The sequence below is a fragment of the Rattus norvegicus genome, chromosome 7 (assembly GCF_021556685.1).
Source record: "Rattus norvegicus strain SHRSP/BbbUtx chromosome 7, alternate assembly SHRSP_T2T, whole genome shotgun sequence".
NCBI classification, from domain to species: domain Eukaryota; kingdom Metazoa; phylum Chordata; class Mammalia; order Rodentia; family Muridae; genus Rattus; species Rattus norvegicus.
The window spans coordinates 125,469,712-125,490,011 of record NC_141540.1 but is presented as its reverse complement, the minus strand read 5'-3'; the positions used below and the strand labels follow the sequence as shown (position 1 = coordinate 125,490,011).

The following is a 20,300-nucleotide window of genomic DNA, read 5'->3' as shown; positions in this document are numbered from 1 at the left end:
CCCACCAAGCCCACATCCCTGTTTCCCGAGGCAGAAGCTGATCAGGACCTGGATCCTGGGCATAGCCTCTCCCTCACCTATTTCTTTTCATTTACTTATGTTGTGTGTGTTTGAGTGCCTCTGTGTCCGTACGTAGGCACATGTGCACCGTCATGCAAGTGTAGAGGTCAGAGGACAACTTGTGGCGCTCAGGTCTCTCATCGTGATGTGAATCATAGGGATGGAACTCAGCCTTGGCGTCAGGCGACTCTTTGGCCTGAAGTCTTTCAATAGCCCTTCCCCACTTTCTCATCCAATTCCAAATGAACCTCAGCCCTCATGCTCACATGCCCAGGGCACTGCTTGCAGCTTGCTTTGGATGACCACATTGCTCTCCGAGGTCATCCTGCTGTGGTAAACACGGGTACCCTTGGGCCTGGCAATTTATTGAAACTACCAGTGCCCAGACTGCCCAGACAAGGGATACAAGGTGATAGAAGATTCCACCTTTTCCATGAGTTCTTAGTTCTGGGGACCTTGGCTTTGAGGCAGGAGGTGGGGATTGTGGTCCTGGTTCTACCTGCCATTCCCACTCCCTGCGTGACCCTGGGCAAGTCCCTCACCCTTCCTGAGTCTTTGCACTGGTAGGGGATATAGATGGGAAGACTGAGAGGCCTCCTTTGGGGATACCTCTGGTGTCAAGACACTTGTGATAAGGGCTGTCCCTTCCCATCTCTTTGGCGCTGGGGTCAGAAACTCTGATAGTCTTACAGTGACAAGGGCCTTGTGGGTAGCTGGACAGGTGTTGTAGGCCATCAGGAGAGTTCTTCTTGAGGCAGCCTGCTGATGGGAGGGGAACACAGTCCCTAAGCTTGTGCTGAGGCCTCTGGGAGGGACAGAAAAGGCCCTATCCCTTACCACACTGCTGGGCACATGGATGAGTGGGGTCCACTTGGTGTGCTCTGTCCTGTTCTATCAAGTGTCCAAGGGACAACTGTCCTTATCCCCATCATGAATGTCTCCATCATGAACGTCTCTCCTAAGTGGCAGGGGTCCCTGAAAGATGGGTATGCAGTTGAGGGGACTAAAGGTGTAGCTTGTGTCAGCCATAACACCTCCCTGAGGCAGTGTAGACATGAAATGTGTCACTGCTGGGCCCCACTTGGAGGGAGGAGACTCTCCTGTGCTCAGTGCCCTGTTATGGTGTGCAGGGGTGCCCTGGAACCCCACCTGTCAGGGCACACACCTCCTACCTCTGCACAGCATGCCTTTACATTACCACCCTGAGGAGGCGTCTCCTTCCTGCTCCCTCAAGCTGCCCAGACCTAGCTGAACCACTTCGCACCCTCCCTTCTCTTGCAGGGTGAAATCACCCATGATGAATTCTGTGCTGCCTGCAAGCGAGGAGCCAGCCTGCAGCCCTGCGGCACCTGTTCAGGGGCCTACCACCTCAGCTGCCTGGACCCGCCCCTTAAGACGGCACCCAAGGGCGTGTGGGTCTGCCCCAAGTGCCAGCGGAAGGTGTGGGCAGAAGGGTTCACACCTCTGCCCCGCACATTTGAGACAGTGCTCTGGGTGATCCCCAGCATGGGAGGAGCAGGGAGTGTGTAAGGGAGTGACATTGGTCTTGGGCACCCATCCCTGAGAGTGACCCAGAAGGAAGCATCTCACTGGGCAGTGCCAGTGAACCAGACTGATAATGGCTGCTGTCCCCCTATCACAGTTGGGAATCTGAGAGCATGCCTTCCTGGGAGTACATAGCCGGGATAGTCTCAGCAAGTTCTAGGATCTCTGTGTGTTCTTATGGTCCCATTTGCCCCACAGGCCTTAAAGAAAGACGAGGGTGTGCCCTGGACTGGAATGCTGGCCATTGTACACTCCTATGTCACCCACAAGACAGGTAAGATGTCCTTGGGAGTGGGAAAGGACCCCTGCATTCATAAGAGACCTTGGGGGTCCTGGGTGGGTCCAGGTTCTTCTGGGCCAGATCGCTGATAGAGGTGGCTGAGACTGGTCCCTAGGAGAGCGCTTCTGGCCCTGCTGCTCAGCTGCCCCTCAGCGCCTCTGGCTTCTCCTGCCCAGTGAAAGAAGAGGAGAAGCAGAAGCTGTTGCAGCGTGGCAGCGAACTGCAGTCTGAACACCAGCAGCTGGAGGAGCGGGACCGGCAGCTGGCCTCAGCTGTGAAGGTGAGCACAGGCGTGGGGCGGGGGGTGCCCCATTATCCACACACTGAACCCAGTCACCAGCACCGCTCAACGGGCCCAGACGTGCAGGGTGCAGCTCTGATGTGGTCCATGAATACTTAGCAAGCGGCCTCTACGTGACCTTGGCAAGGTCCCGCCCTTCTGAACCCCAGCTTCCTCCTCTATAAAAGGAGCACAGTCCTCTGTAGATGGATGATAAACAAAATGCTGATGGTGGTTGGTTGGTGGTGGTGGTGGTGGTGGTGGTGGTGGTGGTGGTGGTGGTGGTGGTGGTGGTGGTGGTGGTGGTGTGGTGATGATGGTGGTGGTGACGGTGATGATGGTGGTGGTGACGGTGATGATGGTGGTGGTGATGATAAGGCAGATGGTGCTGACAGCACCTAATAGTTTGGGGCCCTGGAGGAGCATTTTTTCTGTTTTATTATATTTATTTATTTTCATGGTGCTGGGGATTGAGCCTAGGGCCTCACGTATGTTGGGCGAACACTTTATATCCCAGGCATGGAGGGAGGAGGAGGGGGCTAGAGGTGTGAATGGATGTGCAGGCACACATACTTGTGTGCACGCATGTTCAGGCCAGAGGAGATTGTCTTCTGTTGTGCTCCGCTTATTCCGTACATGTAGGGTTTTACCACTAAACTTGACATCTGCAGTTTTGGCTTGGCAGTTGAGCTTTTGAATTCCCAGGATCCACCTGTTTCTGGCTCCCAACATCGGGGTTACAACCATATATGGTGTATGTTTGGGGATGCCAGCTCAGGTGATCATGGGCACAGCAAATGTTCTTACCCACTGAGCCATCAACCTAGTTCCCCCAGGCTCTGCTGGGGGTGGGGGTCAGGGGACAGCTTTGTGAGTGAAGGTAAGCTTATCAAGGTGGCTGGGCCAGGATGCTGTAACACAATTCTGAGACCACCTCCAACACTTCTGCCCTTGACAGAAATGCTTGGAGCTGAAGACAAGCCTGTTGGCCCGCCAACGGGGTACACAGTCATCGCTGGACCGCATCCGAGCCCTCCTCAGACTGATCCAGGGTGAGCAGATGCTTCAGGTCGCTGTGGCAACCACCAGCCCCACCCCGCTTCTGGCGGGGGCCTGGACCAAGCCTTCCACCACCACCACCACCACCACCACCACCACCACCATGCGCACTTCCCTCCAGCACCCCCAGAACCACAACTGACCCCAGGGACCTGTATAACACTCATGGAAAGTTACTGGGACCTTGCTCTCAAGACCTGGAGGATCTGTCGGCCTTAATTCATAAACTCTATGAATTTTAGACAAAAATAAATTAGACAGAGTGATGAGGAGAGAAAGGAGGAGTGAGATGGGTGTCCTAGACCCAGAACCAGCCTGAGGTGGATTCTTACACCAGTTGCAGGGGACACCTGGAGGCCAGGTGAGGGTGTCTCAGACCTAGGCACAGGAGGCCCTCACCTTCGGCTGTCAGGCCTCCCTGGCTTTCAGCCTTTATGGCCAGCTCTCTCCTTACAGTGTCCCCCTCAAGAGAGGAAGACTTTAGACTTCAGAGAGTGAGGCAGACTGGGCCGCACATGGCTTGTGAGGAGGCAAGCTGACAACGGGTAGCTGGTTAGTGGGGTGGGCGGGGTGAGCCTCTGGAACAAGAGAGGGTAGCTAACCTAGGTAGTTCCCCAATGGCCCTGTGGCTCCCTGTGCCCTGCTGGCCCCTAATCCATCAGTATTACCATGTTGGAAATCAGTCACTTAACTGGACAAGTAACAGGCCAACTTCTCCTGGGGTCACCGCTGCATGGGCTGCCCGGCCTAGCCTCTGCCTCATCCTTCCCTAACTCATGCTCTTGTCGCTGCCCAACTCTTCCTATTGCCAATCCCTGGAATTTTCCTCATGGAGTTCTGGGCTAGAGGGAGCAGTCACCTAGCTGGGGAGGCACCTGGCAGGTTTCAACTCCCAACCAGAGGCCTCTAGAGCACTCTCTCCTTCGCAGGAGCCGCCGAGCGCCCTGCCCACTTCTTGCCAGTTAAAGACACTATGCCAAAAAGAGCTTCACACTTTTTGTATAGCGTTTTTTTTTTCGTTATTATTGTTGTTATTGTATGATCCGTAATGTGAACCGCACCCCTGCCTGCCTCCCTCTGCATCTGATAGTCTCTGCTCTGATACAGGAATTGGTAACCTCGCCTGAGAGGCACCTGATGGAGCATCCAGAAGGGACTTAAAGATCCAGGGGGAAGGCAGAGAGGACGGTGCCACTTGGGGCCCTGGCCTTTGGAGACTCCAGAGCCCTCAATGCTCTCCTCAAAGCTGTCTCCTTATTTGCAGGGAGTGTAGGCTCCTAGGCACCCTGGGGGCTCCTGCACCTCTGTGAGCCATGCAGCCCACTTCGCAAGCCTCACCCTGTCCCGAGGGACACAGCACAACCCATATGTGACCAGGAGCCACAGAGCTCCCCGCCGAGCATATCACACGGTGCCGAATTGCAGTGAGCACGCGCGCATGCGCCAGGGCCACAGACGCACACCTGTGCACACAGACACACGTGCAGAGCGGGAAGGCTGGCTGGGATCCCGCCACCAGCTACTTTCCCCCTTGTCATTTCTCACGACTCCGGGAGAAACTGTGCTGTAGGATACAAATCTATTTTAATACACATTACACTGGGTTGAACAAGATTTTTATATTCTTTTATTGATGAACAACGTGGGCCCTGTGAGGCACACGCCTTTATATATTGGTTACGCGGTGCCGATTATGCATTACCGCATGGCTGGCGACGTAACTGTCTTCAGGTTCTTTTGTTGGTTTGATTTTCTTCCTGGATGGATTGAGTTCGATTTTGTAAGAAACGTGGGAGGATGTTGGAAGGTTGGACCCGGGAGGGGGAGCTGCTGACGCGTCTCGAGACTTAGTTTTGGGTTTTCTTTTTGGGACCAAGGGGGACCGTCCAGTGGATAGTGGCTAGAGAAAGTGTTTGTCTTAAATATACCAGTGTAGTTTTCCTTCTGTATGATGCATTAAATCCAATTTCAAAGCCCGGTGGTCCTGTGTCCTTGCTTTCAGTGTGAGGCTCTAGGGAGCCCTGGGACAACTGGGTTTAAAAATGGCTGAAAGCCAGGGTCACATGACTTTACCCACCCCAAAGGAAAGCGAGAGCTCAAGGTGTCGACCCCAGTCTTTGGAGGAACAGATTCATATTATATAACGCACCGAAACTACCTTGGCTCGTCCCTGAGTGGAGTACCTGGCACACTCACGCTTCTCACCCGCTCCTCTTCAGACATTCTGCCTCTTGGACACAAGAGCTCATCACACCACCTTGGTGTTTCCATTCCTGAGAGCAGACGAGCTCCAGACCCTTCAAAGGGCCTTGAATCAGCCTGGTGATCCGGGTTCACCTGTGTACCTGCAGCTATGGCTGGAGAAGGGCCCGTTGAATGCTGCCTGGGGCGCTGAAGATGGGAACACGCATGCGTTCATGCACTGCCAGGCTAAACAGCCCACCACGCATGCTCATTGCAGCCAGGGACTAGTGCGATTGCTCAGGGGAGCACACGGTTTGAGGGCTCCACAGTTTAGCTCTGGCTACACCGTCTATACACTCCCCACCCCTCTGTCTCCTGAACAATCGTCATACCCTCCTTCCCAGTCCCTAGGTGTTTTCTGTTCTCTTGCCCACCTCCACCCCTCTATCTCATAACTCCCCTGGGACAGTCTAAATAGTCCTTAGTGACTTTTAGGCAGATCCAGTGGGTGCCCTGCTCATGCGACCCACATGACTTATCAATGACGCCTCACTATTGAAGCAGCTCATGCTGTCCCATATTTACTTCAGGTTGTTCCCTCTTACCTAACCTCCATATTCTGGAGACTTCCAGTCTACACCAGCATCTGCTCTCTCCAGTGCTCCTTGGACAGCTGTCCCTTCAATTCCTGTGTCTACACTGGTAGCCACCCCAGACTGACATCACTGAAGGACATCTCAGACATGGCACAGGCTCCACTGAGCTGGCTCCTTCCCCAACAGTACCCTGCCAGTCACCCCTGATCTTATGATCTCCACACCCATCTCTGGTTAAACTGTGTCATTACGACAAGTGCGATGGGACACTGTCACTTGACCCTTAGCCCTCTTGTCACCTAGCTTTAGATCATCGCTGCCACCATCTACCCGCTCCTTCCTATTCAGTTACTAGTGACAGATGTGGGTGGGGAACGTGCCAACTGGTCTGCTCCCTGTGTGCTCAGCTAAAGTTAAGTCTACCTCACCCATCTTTCTTGTGGCATCCAGGGCCACAAAGCCCTGCTCAGACCCTGCTCTCTTTGTGTCCCTGTCTGCTGCTTAATACCATCTCCACCTCCTGCTCTATCAGTTCACAAAGCGAGCTCCTACTGCACACAGGGCTCTTGCTCACTGCCTCCCCAGGCTGCTTCAAGACTTGACTACAGCTGGTGACTACAGCTCTCCTAGTTCCCTGGCAGTAGCTCCCATGGCTGTGCTCACCCCTGCCTATTCCTGCTGGTTGTTGAGACTTCACAACCCATTTTGCACTTTCTCTATTAGGAAGACAAGAGTTTATCCATGTGTTAGGCAAAAGGCTGGAAGGAAACAGCCTGAAGGGGGAAAGATTTATTTTAGGCTTGAATGTTCTAAGGCTTCAACCTATCATGGTGGGTGGTGGGAGGCCTGGCTGGGCAGAGCAGTGCACACCAGAGTGGCCAGGAAGGAGAGATACAGGGAAAGGGCACATGGGGGTCGGGGGAGATATACTTATGTAATAACTATCCCTCTGGTTCCCCCTTTAAATTGGCTAATATTTATTCATACATTCATTTCTTGACTTATTTTAAATTGTGTGTGTGCTTGTGTGCAGATGCCTGAATATATATATATATGTGTGTGTGTGTGTGTGTGTGTGTGTGTGTGTGTGTGTGTGTGTGTACCACATGTGTGTAGGAGCCCTTGGAAGTCAGAAGAGGAATCAGATCCCCTGGAACTGGAGACCCAGTTGTGAGCCACTGTGTAGGTGCTAGGAAGTGAACCCAGGTCTTCTGCAAGAGCAGTCAACATTTTTAACCTCTGAGCCATATCTCCATCCACAACTTTTTCATCCCTCCAGCCTGTAGACATGGTGCTACTCACATTCAAAATGCCCACACCTTCACAGACATACCCCGCGTGAGCTCTACTAAGTTCTGAGGTGCTTCTCAGCCTGGTCAAGTGGACAATCAAGATTCCCCATTATAATCTGCTGCAAGACAAAGGGGTCGGAGAACAAAGTTGCTGGCCTGAGGTTGCCTGTTTCCTGGCCAGGATGCCATGCTGAGCAGGTCGGGGGTGGGGGGACATCAGAGCTCCTTTTGGAGAACTGGAAAACAGAGACCCTCTAACACAAGCTTGCACAGCCCAGGGGCTGGTTTAGCAGGACTGCGACTACACCTTGTGTTCTACCTTCTGGATATGGGATACCTCATGACCCTTGTGTGACTGCCAGAGGTCACTGCACCACACCTGCACATACAGCCCCTGACCTAGTGCCTCATGGATCTGAGACTGTAGTTGAGGAATGAGTGGCATTGCATCAAAATGAGAGGGGATGGAAGAGGGGGTTAGCCACAGGCAGTATCTTTGCCACACAAAGCATATCTCTCTCTCTCTCTCTCTCTCTCTCTCTCTCTCTCTCTCTCTCTCTCTCTCTCTCTCTCCCTTCACAAGACAGGGTCTCCGGTACCCCAGGCTGGCCGATAACTCACTATGTAGTTAAGGATAGCCTTGTTCTTCTGATCCTCCCGCCTCTAGCTCCTGAGAACTGGCATTGCTGGTGTTTGCACATCTGGCTCATGTGGTGCTGTGATCAAGCCCATGACTTCGTACATGCTAGATAAGCAATTGAGCTACAGCCCCAGCCAACGTGTGTGCTTTTAAAATATTTACTGCTAGGCACTTTAATCCAGTGTTTGGGAGGCCAAAGCAGATGGAACTCTGTCAGTTTGAGGCCAGCCTGATCTACATAGCATGTGCCCAGGACAGCCAGGGCTATATAATGGCACACTGTCTCAAAAAAATAAAAAATAAAAGTAAAGAGATATCATTTGGGGTTGGGGATTTGGCTCAGTGGTAGAGCGCTTGCCTATGAGGCGCAAGGCCCTGGGTTCGGTCCCCAGCTCCGAAAAAATGAAAAGAAAAAAAAAGAGATATCATTTATAGCCCACTTCCTGCCTGCACACCTTCCTCTGCCTTGGCTCTCTGCAACTCACAGTGACTAGGGACCATCTACGGCTAACGTCCCTTTTAGGGGCCGCAGCCAGCATTTCTCCAGCAGGATCAGAAGCCCAGTTTAGAGGAGGAATTTCTTCCAGGTTGTTCTGGTCTCAGAGACTCTCACAGCCTTAGGGTGTCCATTAGAGATTGGATTCTACCTTGATAGCTGCCTGTCCTTGATTTTTCCTTTTCGGATCTCTCTGTAGCTACGCTTCCCTGATTGGCTTGCACTCTGAAAACCCACCAAATCTTCCTGCACATTCTAACAGCTGTCCAACACATTCCTACTTCCACCCTAACAAATGGCATGTGCAAGCTGCTTCTACCTGCCTCCCTCTTCCTCTCTCCCTCCTTCCTTCCTTCCTTCCTTCCTTCCTTCCTTTCTTCTTTCCTTCCTTCCACCTTCCTTCCTTCCTGTCTGTCTGTCTGTCTACTTTGTGTTTTGACACAAATCTCACCATGTAGCTCTGGCAGGCCTGGAAGTCACTATGAGGACCGCCCACCTCTGCCTCCTGAGTGCTGATAGTAAAGGTGAGTGCCACCGTGCCTGTCCACCACCCTCCTGTCTGTAGCTCACTTCTCTTGCCTCCTACAGCAGCTGGACGTCTAGTCCAGTATGGAATGGAAGAGGTGAGAACTTGGCGTCTTCCGTTAATGATAAAGTTTCAATAACGTCACATAAGTACGATGTTGTCAGGGTTCCCTAGAGGAACAGAACGGGCAGAATGAATGCATGTTTAAAGTGGAGGTCATGACATTGGCTTACAAGGTATGGCCCAGAGGCTGTTTCACATGGGACAGGCTGGGAACTCAGTAGCTCAGTCTAGGAGTCTGGACACCTCAGGAGTCCCAACTCAGTGCCAAAGGTGTGTTTGGCTTGGAAAGTCCAAGAGGCTGGGCTCTGGCCTCAGTGGAGGATGACAGCAGCGCTCACCAGAAAGAGACCAAGGCAGGCAGACGAGGGACAAACGGTTTTCCCTTGGACAGCTCTGTATCTGGTTCCTAACTACTGAAAGGTGCCACCCTTTCAACACAGGCCTTTCCATTTTGATTAAAGGAGAAATCCCTCATTGGTATGCCCGGGGGCTTCTCTCTTAGAGATTCAGGATCACATCAAGTTGATAGTCAGCAGTATGGTACATAGGAATTCTATTCTATTCTGTTTGTATTTGTGTGTGTGTGTGTGTGTGTGTGTGAGAGAGAGAGAGAGAGAGAGAGAGAGAGATTCTGTTTGTATTTGTGTGTGTGTGTGTGTGTGTGTGTGTGAGAGAGAGAGAGAGAGAGAGAGAGAGACAGACAGACAGACAGACAGACAGACAGACAGACATGAGTTCAGGACACCTGTAGAGGCCAGAAGAGTGTGTCAGACAGATCCCATGGCTGAAGTTACAGCTACTTAACTACTCAACTACTGGGAACCAAACTTTAGTTTCTACAAGAGCCTTAGTTGCTTTTAACTGCTGAGCCCTCTTGCTGCCCCCTCCCCCGCCCCAGGCTTTTTGTTTGTTTTTAAATCATGACTGTTTTTAATATTTTCAAATGCATACGCCCTGCTTTTAAGTCATGTGAGTGTCCCCTGATTCCGCACGTGTGGTTATTTATGTTAATTTTCAAACACTAACCCAAGTTTAAATTCTGGGAATAAGCCCTACTTGCTCGAGGCTCAGCAAAAGGAGCTTCCGCCGTGGGCTGCATTTGACCTGCAGTGTTCTGTGCTGACGCTTTCCTGGGATGGTAAATTCTGCTTGTCTTCCTGACACCTCGGACACCGTAATACTAAATAATTCAGAAACATGCCCCTTGTTTCCCCGAAACAGTCTTCTTTTGTTAGACTGCACTAGGGAAGCCGTCTGGAGCAAGAGTTTCATTTGTGAGAAGACATTTCCATCTAACATTTCAACGTGTTTAATACACGGGGCTGTTGGGTTAGTCTGTTCTGCTGTCAGTTCCAATACTTTGAGTTATCCAAGGAATTATCACTTAGGCCGATTTTAGCATAAAATTGTTGGTGACAGTTTGATGATCTTTTTCGCTCTCTGCACACTCTAAATCAATAAGCGGTTTTTCTTTCGTAATTTGTGCTTCCTCTCATCCTGATCAGCTGTCTGTCAAGGGGTTCATAAACACATGTGTTTATGTGAGGGGCTGACTTTTGAATTTGTTTATATTCTCTTGGCTGTTATTGATTTATTGGTCTTGTTTGTTTTGGGTACTGACAATGGAACCCAGGGCAACCTAAGGGCTCTGCCCATGAGCTACACACCAGTCCCGATTTCTTTTTTCTTTTCCTTTGTTTGAGACAAGGTCTCATTATTTGTAGCCCATGCTGACCTAGAACTCACAATCCTCCTGCCCCAGCTTCCCAAAGGCTAACATTCCATATGTGCCACCCCACCCAGCTTGGGCTGGTTACTTCTTGTTGTCTTGGTGGTTGCCGATTTGACACCAGCTAGAATGCAGCTGCTAGAACGGTGGTTCTCAGCGCGTGGGTTGAGCAATCCTTTCACAGGGGTCTCCTAAGACCACCAGAAAGCACTGAAAAAGGGAACCTCAGGGATTCTCCATCAGATTGCTTGAGGGCAAGTCTGTGGGGCATTTTCTTGATGACTGACCGAAGTGAGAGCTCAGCTCACTGAGGGCGGTACCACTGTGGGAGGTACCACCCAGGGCGCAGGTGCTCCTGGGATGTAGGAGAAAGTGAGCAGTGAGCTGCAAGTCAGCGAGCCCTGTTTTTCTCTGGCCTCTGCTTCGGTTCCTGCCTTTTGACTTCCCTCAGTGATGAGTGTGTTTGGAGTGTGTAAGCCAAATAAACCCTTTCTTCCACTTATTGCTTTTGGTCGCAGGGTTTATCAGAGCAATGGAAGATAAACGAAGGGCCCAGAGTGTCGGTTTGCGCCTTTAATCCTAACAGTGGAAGGCGGGAGCAGGCAGATCTTTGAACTCAAGGTCATTCTGGTCTATGTAGTGGGTTCCAGGACAACCAAGACTACATAGTAAGTCTCTGTGTCAAAAAGAGAGAAAGAGGAAGGGAGGGAGGGAGGAAGAGGGGAGGAAGGGAAGGGAAGGGAAGGGAAGGGAAGGGAAGGGAAGGGAAGGGAAGGGAGACAAACAAAACTAGGACATACTTCTTAGTCCAAATTTCTGTTAGCTTTTATCTCCCTCCCTTGACTCTTTGCCCTGGTGCAGCACTAGCCCTTGCTTTTGGATGGTTTCTTTTGTTTTTCTCCTACAGGCTTTTAGCTCTCCCTGGAGGCTGTGCTTTAACGCTTCATGAATGTTGATATGTTGTGACATTAGCGTGTCTTTAGCTTATTTTGAGTGTGAAGTCAAATTATTTTCTTGGGAGCTGGGGAGCTAGCTCAGTCAGCGAAGTGCTTGCCATAGAAGCCAGAGGGCCTAAGCGTGAGCCCCAGAACCCATGCCAAAGAAAAAAAAAAAAAAAGGATGAGGAAGAGGAGGCGTCGGTCCAAAGGAGTCATCCTGGCACTTGCTTGTAATCCTAGTACCGAGGAGGCAAACAGACAGAAGTCTTGGGCTTGCTGATGCACCAATCCAGCCTAAGTGACCAGTGAGAAACTCTGTCTCTTGTAAAAAGTGTGGCTAGAGAGATGGTTCAGCAGTGAAGGGCACTTGCTGCCCTGGCAAAGGACCCACGTGGTTCCTATGCAACTACCTGTAAGTTCATCTCCATGTGACCCAACACCCTCCTCAGGGCTCCTCGGGCACCTACACTCATACGCACACGCCCTGGCACAGATGCACGAGCACACGCAAAATTACCAACAAAATCTTTTAAAAATATCAGCAGAGCTAGGAGAGGCTTCCATTCTGACTTTGTCTTTAATGCACTGACTTGTGTATTAAAGAAACAAAAACAAAATCATTTCCTTATACTCGGGTTCTTCCCCCCACAGATATCACTGATTTTCAGGATCAATTTTATTCCGTCGTGTTCTTTGCTCCATTGTAACCCCCTTAATTTAGCAGAGCTTGTCTTACGACCCAGACTCTGGTCTACGTCGGCCGCTGCATCCTGTGCACTTAGGAAGAGCACACACGCCTCTGTAGTGGAGTCTGATGTTCTGTAAATGCGAATTAGGTCCAGGAGTTCAGCTCGTTTATGGCTTCCCACTTCGTGCCCTCCCCCCACCTCGCTGTGCCTCTCTCCCTTCTTCCACAAGCACTGGAGGCTGAAAGCCCAGACCTCACTCCAGCTAAGCAAGTGCTCTACCAAGTCATGTTCTCTGCACCCCCACTCAGTCATTCTTTTCTGTTTAGTGTGGGGGGACAGGGTGTGGGTCTGGGTACATGAGTGGGGGCACCCACATGCCACGGTGCACAAGTGGAGGTCAGAGGACAAGGTGTAAAAGGAAGTTCTTTCCTTCTATGTGAGTCCCAGGAACTAAACTCCAGTCACCAGGCTTGCTGGCAAACTCCTTTGCCCAGTGGAGCCACCCACCATTCAGTCCGTAATAACTACTTCCGCTCGTATATCATTCAGTGTCTATGAAACCATTTGGCGATGAGCTGCTGTGGGTGTGCAGACGTGACCTTGGGTGATGTCTTCCTGCCAGATTGCGTGCCACAGAGGCGTGAGGGTGCCGACCAGCACGGACGGTCACCAGGGGAAACAGTGATCCAAATCAATACACACAGGCCGGTTCTGGCCATATTAAATGCAGGATACGCCTCGGTCACCCTGGTGACACACCTCGACATATCTACTATTCCTGATGGTCAGGCCCGCTGCATCTATGCACAGCGATGCTCAAGTCCCCCATCCAGGTCATTGCTAGACAGTGATGACTTCCAAAGCTCACTGAGTGTTCTCTCAGTGTCTGCATCACTCTGGGCTTTGGTCGTCAATGAGCGACTTTTACTTTCTGACTTCCATTTCCTTCCTGGACATGTCCCTCCATCACAGACCCTAATGTGCATGGGTCTGGGGCGGTGTCAGTGGATCGTTCTGTGAATTCGTTCTTTCTGTGAATGTCAACCACAGGTTCTGGGCAGCCTGCCGAACCTCTGCAGTGACTGGAAATTGTCTTCTCTGCCAAAGCGGAGGCTTAGATAATCTATCCCCTGTGTCCAGACGATGGGGACACCCTAGAGTCCTCATGCAGGCTTTGTTGGCATTGTTTTAAGCTGGGACATGTGCGCTTCCCACATGTGACCGCTGTAATCACTCTCTTTGGCTGTGGGAATGATCGGGAAATTGTACCGAGACACGGGAAGGTGACGGGGCCACGCAGCGCTGGGCTGGGATTCCACAATTACCGATTGTGGAGAGAAACTGTTATCAAAGGAGCGGCAGGAGACCATCTTGGGGCACCTCTCCAAGTCAGGAAATTTGAGACATATATTTCGCAGACACGCATTTCCCTGTAAACCCCGCTGCATAATGCATGAGGCTTGATTTAATGTCATTGTTAATTCGGGGCTCACAATGGCGGGCTCTTAAGGGAGCCATCACTTTTCTTTCTTTCTTTCTCCCTGGCAGCAGAACTCGGAGACCCTTTGGGGTTATTCTGTGAGCACAGACGCCATGGAGGGGGGTGGCGCAGACGCACGGTGGCCTTTCCAGAGGCCGTGGCCAGGACGAGGGGGTTGGCCGCCTCCAGGGCCCCACTGAGCCATGCTGGGAGCCCACTTTGTTTGACTGTTTGGGGTCAGAGAGGAAGGGTTGGGGTTGTCAGAAGGAAGAAAGGGAGGGGAGAGGGAGTAGAAAGAGAAGGAAATTGAGGGATAGAAAGAGAAATGAAGAGAAGGGAGGAAAGAAAGAGGAAGGAAAATAAAGGGGGAAATGGAAAAAGAAATGAAGAAAGCAAAGTACAAGAGACAAGAGGAAAAAGAAAGGCTTTGTAGGATACCAGAGGGGGAGGGGGGAGAAGAAGAGAAGGGGGGGAGGGGGAGGAGGAGAAACAGAGGAAGAAGAGGAAGGAAAGGAGGCAAAAAGGAAGAGTTGGGGAGGAGGATAGGGAGGAGGAGAGGAGGTGAGGAGGGGGAGGAGTGAGGAGGAGAAGGGGAAGAGAAAGTGGAGGTGGAGGAGAAGGAGGAGGAGGAGGAGAGGAGAGGAAGAAGGAGGAGGAGGAAGAGGAGGAGGAGAGGAAGGAGGAGGAGGAGGGGGAGCAGCCACCAACAGTTTCATGAACTCAGGACAACCCATGTGACCTCAGGTGACCAGGAAAGACAGCAGCAGAAAGCAGACAACACACTACACAGCATGGTGGGTGGGCAATGGGGCCCCTGACACATGCAGCTGGAGCTTGCCTAGGGGCAAGAGGGGGAAGGGTAGAGAATCAGCCAAGGGCACCAAGGACTCTCTCAACACCAGGGTCAGGCCAGTGTCTGGGTCCTGCCCCTGAGCTCAGCAGCAGTGCGGGCCAGGCTCAAGCTCTTGAACGCAGGCAGGTCATTTGCTGAAGGATACTTCAGCTGAGGGCCACTTTGTGACAGTGCTGGCCAGTAGAGATGGCTACCAGGAAGACAAATCTACTTTAATCTCGAAAATCCACCAGTGCCCAACCTTTCTGTGGTGTGGTACATCATCATCTGCAAGCTCACCCTCAAGAACTGCAGGACTGGGTTACCTCCCCCTCCAAATCACTAACGGCTCTCATGTTTTAAGCATTTGGCTGAGTATTAAACTCTGCTCCAGGCCCAGGCAGGAAGTAAAAGAAAAGACCAAACTTGTAGAAGCTGACCGTGCTGGAGGAGGGGCTGCAATTCTAGCTCAGGCCTGTAGATCACCAAAGAGCTACAATTCCCAGAGATGGACGGATGCCAGGGGTGTAGGCCCCACGCTATCCAGACGGGAAGAGCAAGCTCAGCATCTCCCTTAGTCTCATTGTCCCCCCTGAAAGGTGCAAAGCAGAAGCCTACATGGGTTCGGTCACAAGCTGGGGTTGTCTGGAAAGAAAACTCTCAATTGAGAAAATTCCTCTAGCAGATTGCTTGTAGGCAAGTCTCTGAGGCAGTTTCTTGATTGATGATTATCCGCTGTGCCCTGAGCAGGTGGTCCTGGGTGCTATAAGAAAGCAAGCTAGAAAACCATGAGGAACAAGCCAGCGAGCAGCTCCTCCGTGTCAGCTGCCTCAGATGCTGCCTCCAGGTTCCTACCTAGGGTTATGCCCTGACTTCCCTTCATGAGGGACTGCAATCTGTAAGCTGAAGTTAATTTGGGTCATGGGTGTTTTTCGACAGCATGGCACTGTTTCGTGGGTCTTCGGGTTCTCATTTATGGGCTAGGAATATGACCAGAGACACAGACTCTCACTCCTTGCTCGCAGTAGGAAATCCTTTTAAGCTGGGCTCGATCCCTGTGTCCTCTGCATCTCTGGGGCAGAAGAGGGAACATTTCAACAGTTGCCTACAGGAGAGGGAGCCTCCCTGCATGGTCAGCCAAGCCCATGCTCACAAGTCCGCTGTTTCCTGACTTGGAGAGGTGCTGCACTAGAATCACCACAGTGTGGTGCAGCTCCTATCCAGGCCTGAAGGGAATGATTGCAACTCTCTGAGGTGGGCTTTCGCCCTCAGCACCCATCCCTTTCTCTCTGCAACAGAGCAGCTGGCACACGGCTCTCCCAGTAGCCGCTGTTAGCTTTGAGTGATCGGGATTCCGGCAGGAAACACGTGATGCAGGCCTAGCTTTACCGCACATCCTCTGGCCACAGTGATTGGACCACGATGGGCATGTGACCTAAGCTTGTCCAATCAGAATAGCTCATGGACCTTTCCGTAGGGGACTTTGCCGCACTGTATTTGATAATGTAAAGGGCCCATTCTACAACCCTAATGGGACAGTCTGTCTGAGGCCAGAAACCTGGAGCCCTCTGGCAGGCTGGCTGCCAAGAGGCACCTCCACTCCTGTTCGGAAGTGTCAACAATGCTCGTCTTTCCACTGGAGCCAACGGGCACCGTTCTCTACAGGGATGAGCATTGCTGTCCACGATCTCAAAGATCACACAAACCTTGCGCAGCCCCTCTGTCCAAGACACCAAGAACCTCATGCCACCTGCTGGAGGATAGGAGTGATTGTTCAGACAGCTAAATCTCCCCAGATGATAGCCAGCCATGTGTGCGTTCCCCAAAGACCCTTGAACTGTCAGGTAACCCATGCATTGTCTACAGCTGTGTGAGTCACTGGGTTGGACGGCCTATCACAGCCAACAGTGACTGCCTCCGGGCCCCTTGCCAACAAATTCACACTTCTCTTGAGTCGCGTTGAGTAATGGTTCAGAAGAGTTGCCCTCAAGCATGCATGTCATTTCAGACATATCCCTGATGAACCACGGGAACCATGATGAACCCAACAATCAGAAGCACGAAATCCCTACTAGAAAGTTCTGGGTCCATTTAATTCCCGTGTCTTCTTAAAGACAGTAAGTTTGTAAGACAACCAGGTACACAGATGCATAGAATGGAAGGGGGCATCTTAAGGTGTCTCCAGCTACTCAGGGGATACGGAGGCGAGACAGGTATGGTGAGGCCCGGGGAGTGCCCGTCTGTGTGAATTCTTTGGTAACAGGACCAGCCTGTTTCGTTTCGACAGTATCCCGGATGTGCTCCCCAGGGCCCTCCTGGGCACTGAAGACTTTGTCATAGTACTCTATCAGCAGCTCTGTGAACAAGTTCAGAGGAACCAGGGCGCTCAGGGAAGCCACCCCCTGGGATGGCCAGATCAAGTTCAGCCCAAACACACATGCCAGGTTAGAGCTGTTCATCTTGTTTGAAATGCTCTCCAGAGACACCTGGAAGAGGAAACCCAAGAAATGAAGCCTCGGGCATCAGCAGTGTGAATTCCACCCTTACCCCAAGGGAGACTGGTGTGTAGGGAGAGCTCTGGTTGGGGGGGCGGGGGAGCTGGGGAGATGGCACCGTTTGACAAGCGCTTGCCACACCAGCTTGAGTTTGAACCCCAGAAAAACCCAAGCCCAGTTCCAGGCTAGTGAAAGACCTCATCTCAAAAACCAATGGGATCATTGAGAATGCTCAGTGGGTAATGGTGACCTCTGCAGAGTCTAGCAATCTGAGGGGCCCACTAATCCATGGCCCGAGAGAATCTGCTCCCTGTAAGCTGTATTCTGACCTCCATGTGTGCGTGCTGTAGCATGTGTACACACGCATAGCTATACATGAGCGTGCACACACAAATAATAAAAGAACAACTAAATAAAAGAATTCTGGAACGGAGGCTTCAGCCGGTATCAAAATCCGTTGTGGCCACATCTCCACTGAGGTCTCAGTTTCTCAGGTCTCCCATCTATAAAAGGTCCTGGCCTTGATTCTGTGGGGACACTCTGATTCCAACACCGAGGATATCCTAAGCATCCCATTAGCACCTCTTCCACTTTGGCAGACTTTGAGGCAGGGTCCCCAGCACTAAAGATCTAAACCAGACACCCTCTGGCTTCTGTGATATGGTTGGGGAATTGAGCTCAGGCTCCTGGGTACAGTTGTGAGAGCAAAGGGCTCTCTGTTGGGGGGTCCCATCCTCCTGGCCGACTCAGCCACCTGGATAAGTAGGATTCAGTACTCCCCACTTTCTAGGTAAGGAAACTGAGCCCCGAGGGCAAAGAAGACCTGCTCCTGAGTCCTAGTATGGGGACAAGACCAGCTCACACCAGTGTTTGAGGAGGAGGAAGCTTGAGAACCCCTTCTCCAGTAAGAGGGCCTGAGTGTATCCTCACTTGCGTGAAAAGTAGCCAGGCAACAGTGAGAGACAGAATTGCTTGTGAATGTGGGGGTGCAGTAGAGGGCAGTTGGGGAGATGGCTCAGCAGCTAAAGTATGTGCCACAGGACCTAGGTTCAATTCCTATCACCCACAAGAAAAAGGAGTGTGGTGGTATGTGCCCGTAATGTAGGCACTGGGCAGTGGGAGTATAAAGACAGGCAGATCCCTGGGACTCACAGCTCGCTGGCCAGCTGGTAATGGCTGACTGGATAAATGAGCTCCAGGTCTGTAAGAGTCTTTGTCACCCAAAACTGAGAGCGAGTGAGGATGAACTCTGACATTGTTGACCTTCGACCGTCACATGTACATACACACACATTCATCCATGAATACATGCATGAACACATATATATACCACACACAGAAGCCAAGAATGTGGCATCATATGACACATTGTCCCCTCTGCCCCATCTCTGGGTACCACATCAGACTCTCAGACTTCTCTGAGGAGCCTGGCTGACCTGGAGGGAAGAAGTCCTTTGGCAGTTAAAGAGTAGAGTTGGCTGTGACTTTGTACCGGAGGCCGGTTTGTGCAGGGACTGCTGTCAAGAGGCCCCCAGGCCCAGTCCTTCTCCTGGGAGGCAGCTAGCTGCACTTACCTCATGCAGGAAGCCCATGAGGTAGCGGAGGACGGCATAGTTGTGTTCTGGGAGGCTCCTCAGGATCAGGCGGCAGTGGGTCACTCGCAGGCTGCTCTCCACACCTGAAATGGCATGAGGCTGCTGGCTGGGGCAGCACAGTCCCAAGGACAGCCTGGCCAGGAGGCTCTCTCAGCACCCTACTACTTCTGCCAGTCCTTCCTCCTCTGTGTGTTGGCTACAGAAACTGCGGCCTGCTGGGAACCAGGACTGTGAATGAGTCACTCAGCAAACAGCGAAAGGCTAGTCCAGGACCAGGAAGCTACACACAGCCAGCAGTTCACATCCAGCCTGGCAAGTTTCTCTCTTAATTAGGGTTTTGTTTGTTCTTTCTACCTCCCAAGTACTGGCATTAGAAGCGTGCACCACCATGCCAGCCCTCGGTAATATTCTTCTTGAACACAACCATGGCTGCGTGTGGACATTGCCTAGGGCTGCTTGTGGGTTACATGGATGGAGCCAGCAGCTGCCATGGAGACCGTATGACTGGGGAAGGCTTGGCGTTTACTCTCTGACCTCCTCTAAGACAAACGTGCCTACCTGTGACTCTCAGTAGACATAGACCACTGTGCGGTTCCTGGGGGAAATCCCACTTCGGTATGGGAGTGGGGGGCTGGGTGGAACTGTTTCATGCACAGACTCAGTCCCCTCAGTCACTCTCCATCTGAGGTTTTTTGGTTTTTTTTTTTTTTTTTTGTTTTGTTTTTGGTTCTTTTTTTCGGAGCTGGGGACCGAACCCAGGGCCTTGCGCTTCCTAGGCAAGCGCTCTACCACTGAGCTAAATCCCCAACCCCACCATCTGAGTTTTGAGACAGATTCTCTTATGTCCCAGACTGGCCCCAAACTTACTATGTGGTCGAGGATACCCATGAACTCCTAAGCTTCCTGCCTCCACTTCCCAAGTGACAGGATTACAGATGGACACCTCTATGCCTGGTTTGTGCAGTGCTGGGAGTGGATTCTAAGGCTCTGTGCTTCCTAGGCAAACACCCTACCAACTAATTTACATCCTCTGATCCTCTGTTTGAGCCTTGGAGTGAAACCTAAGCTGAAATCAAGTGTGGCCGCAGAAGCCTGTAATCCCGGCACTTGAAGGCTGAGGCAGGATTATGAGTTCAAGGTCAGCCTGGACTACGTAGGTGAAACCATTTCTGAAACATTATTTTAAAAAGAAACAGAGCAAGTCGCTCACTGGCTCGAGCCAGGCAGTGGGAGGTGGCACACGCCGCCTCTAATCCCGACACTTGGGAGGCAGAGGAAGGTAGATGGATCTCTGAGTTCAAGGCCAGCCCGGACTACAGAATGAGTTCCGGGACAGTGAGGGCTACACAGAGAAATCCTGTCTCAAACACAAAGCAAAACAAGAAAAACAAAACAAAAAACCACCCATAAACAAGCATTTAAGGGGGCTAGAGAGAGATGGCTCAGTGGTTAAGAGCACTGTCTGCTCTTCCAGAGGTCCTGAGTTCAATTTCCAGCAACCATGTGGTGGCTCACAACCAT

The 20,300-nt window shown here is 51.6% G+C and overlaps 2 protein-coding genes across 8 annotated transcripts in view; one reads left to right on the top strand and one right to left on the bottom strand.

Annotated features, from left to right (window-relative positions):
• Nucleotides 1-5,197, top strand: part of Phf21b (PHD finger protein 21B) — a 70,465-nt gene extending 65,268 nt beyond the window's left edge. For 3 of the 4 annotated variants that reach the window (XR_015623933.1, XR_015623932.1, XM_087556586.1), the window contains 4 exons: nucleotides 1,342-1,500; nucleotides 1,804-1,879; nucleotides 2,062-2,165; nucleotides 3,124-5,197. Coding sequence is in view for 2 of the 4 variants with exons in the window: in XM_087556586.1 (XP_087412712.1) it covers nucleotides 1,342-1,500; nucleotides 1,804-1,879; nucleotides 2,062-2,165; nucleotides 3,124-3,366 (582 nt within the window). In the remaining 2 variants the exon portion in view is untranslated. The remainder of the gene's footprint in view (nucleotides 1-1,341; nucleotides 1,501-1,803; nucleotides 1,880-2,061; nucleotides 2,166-3,123) is intronic. The other variant, NM_001130680.1, reaches the window with a different exon arrangement.
• Arhgap8 (Rho GTPase activating protein 8) overlaps nucleotides 1-20,300 on the bottom strand; it is a 76,574-nt gene that overhangs the window by 7,251 nt on the left and 49,023 nt on the right. For 3 of the 4 annotated variants that reach the window (XM_087556583.1, XM_087556582.1, NM_001004242.1), the window contains 2 exon segments: nucleotides 18,759-18,862; nucleotides 16,755-17,175 (listed from right to left, as the gene is read on the bottom strand). In XM_087556583.1, the coding sequence (XP_087412709.1) occupies nucleotides 16,879-17,175; nucleotides 18,759-18,862 (401 nt within the window). In that variant the 3' untranslated portion in view covers nucleotides 16,755-16,878. 4 annotated transcript variants of the gene reach the window in all.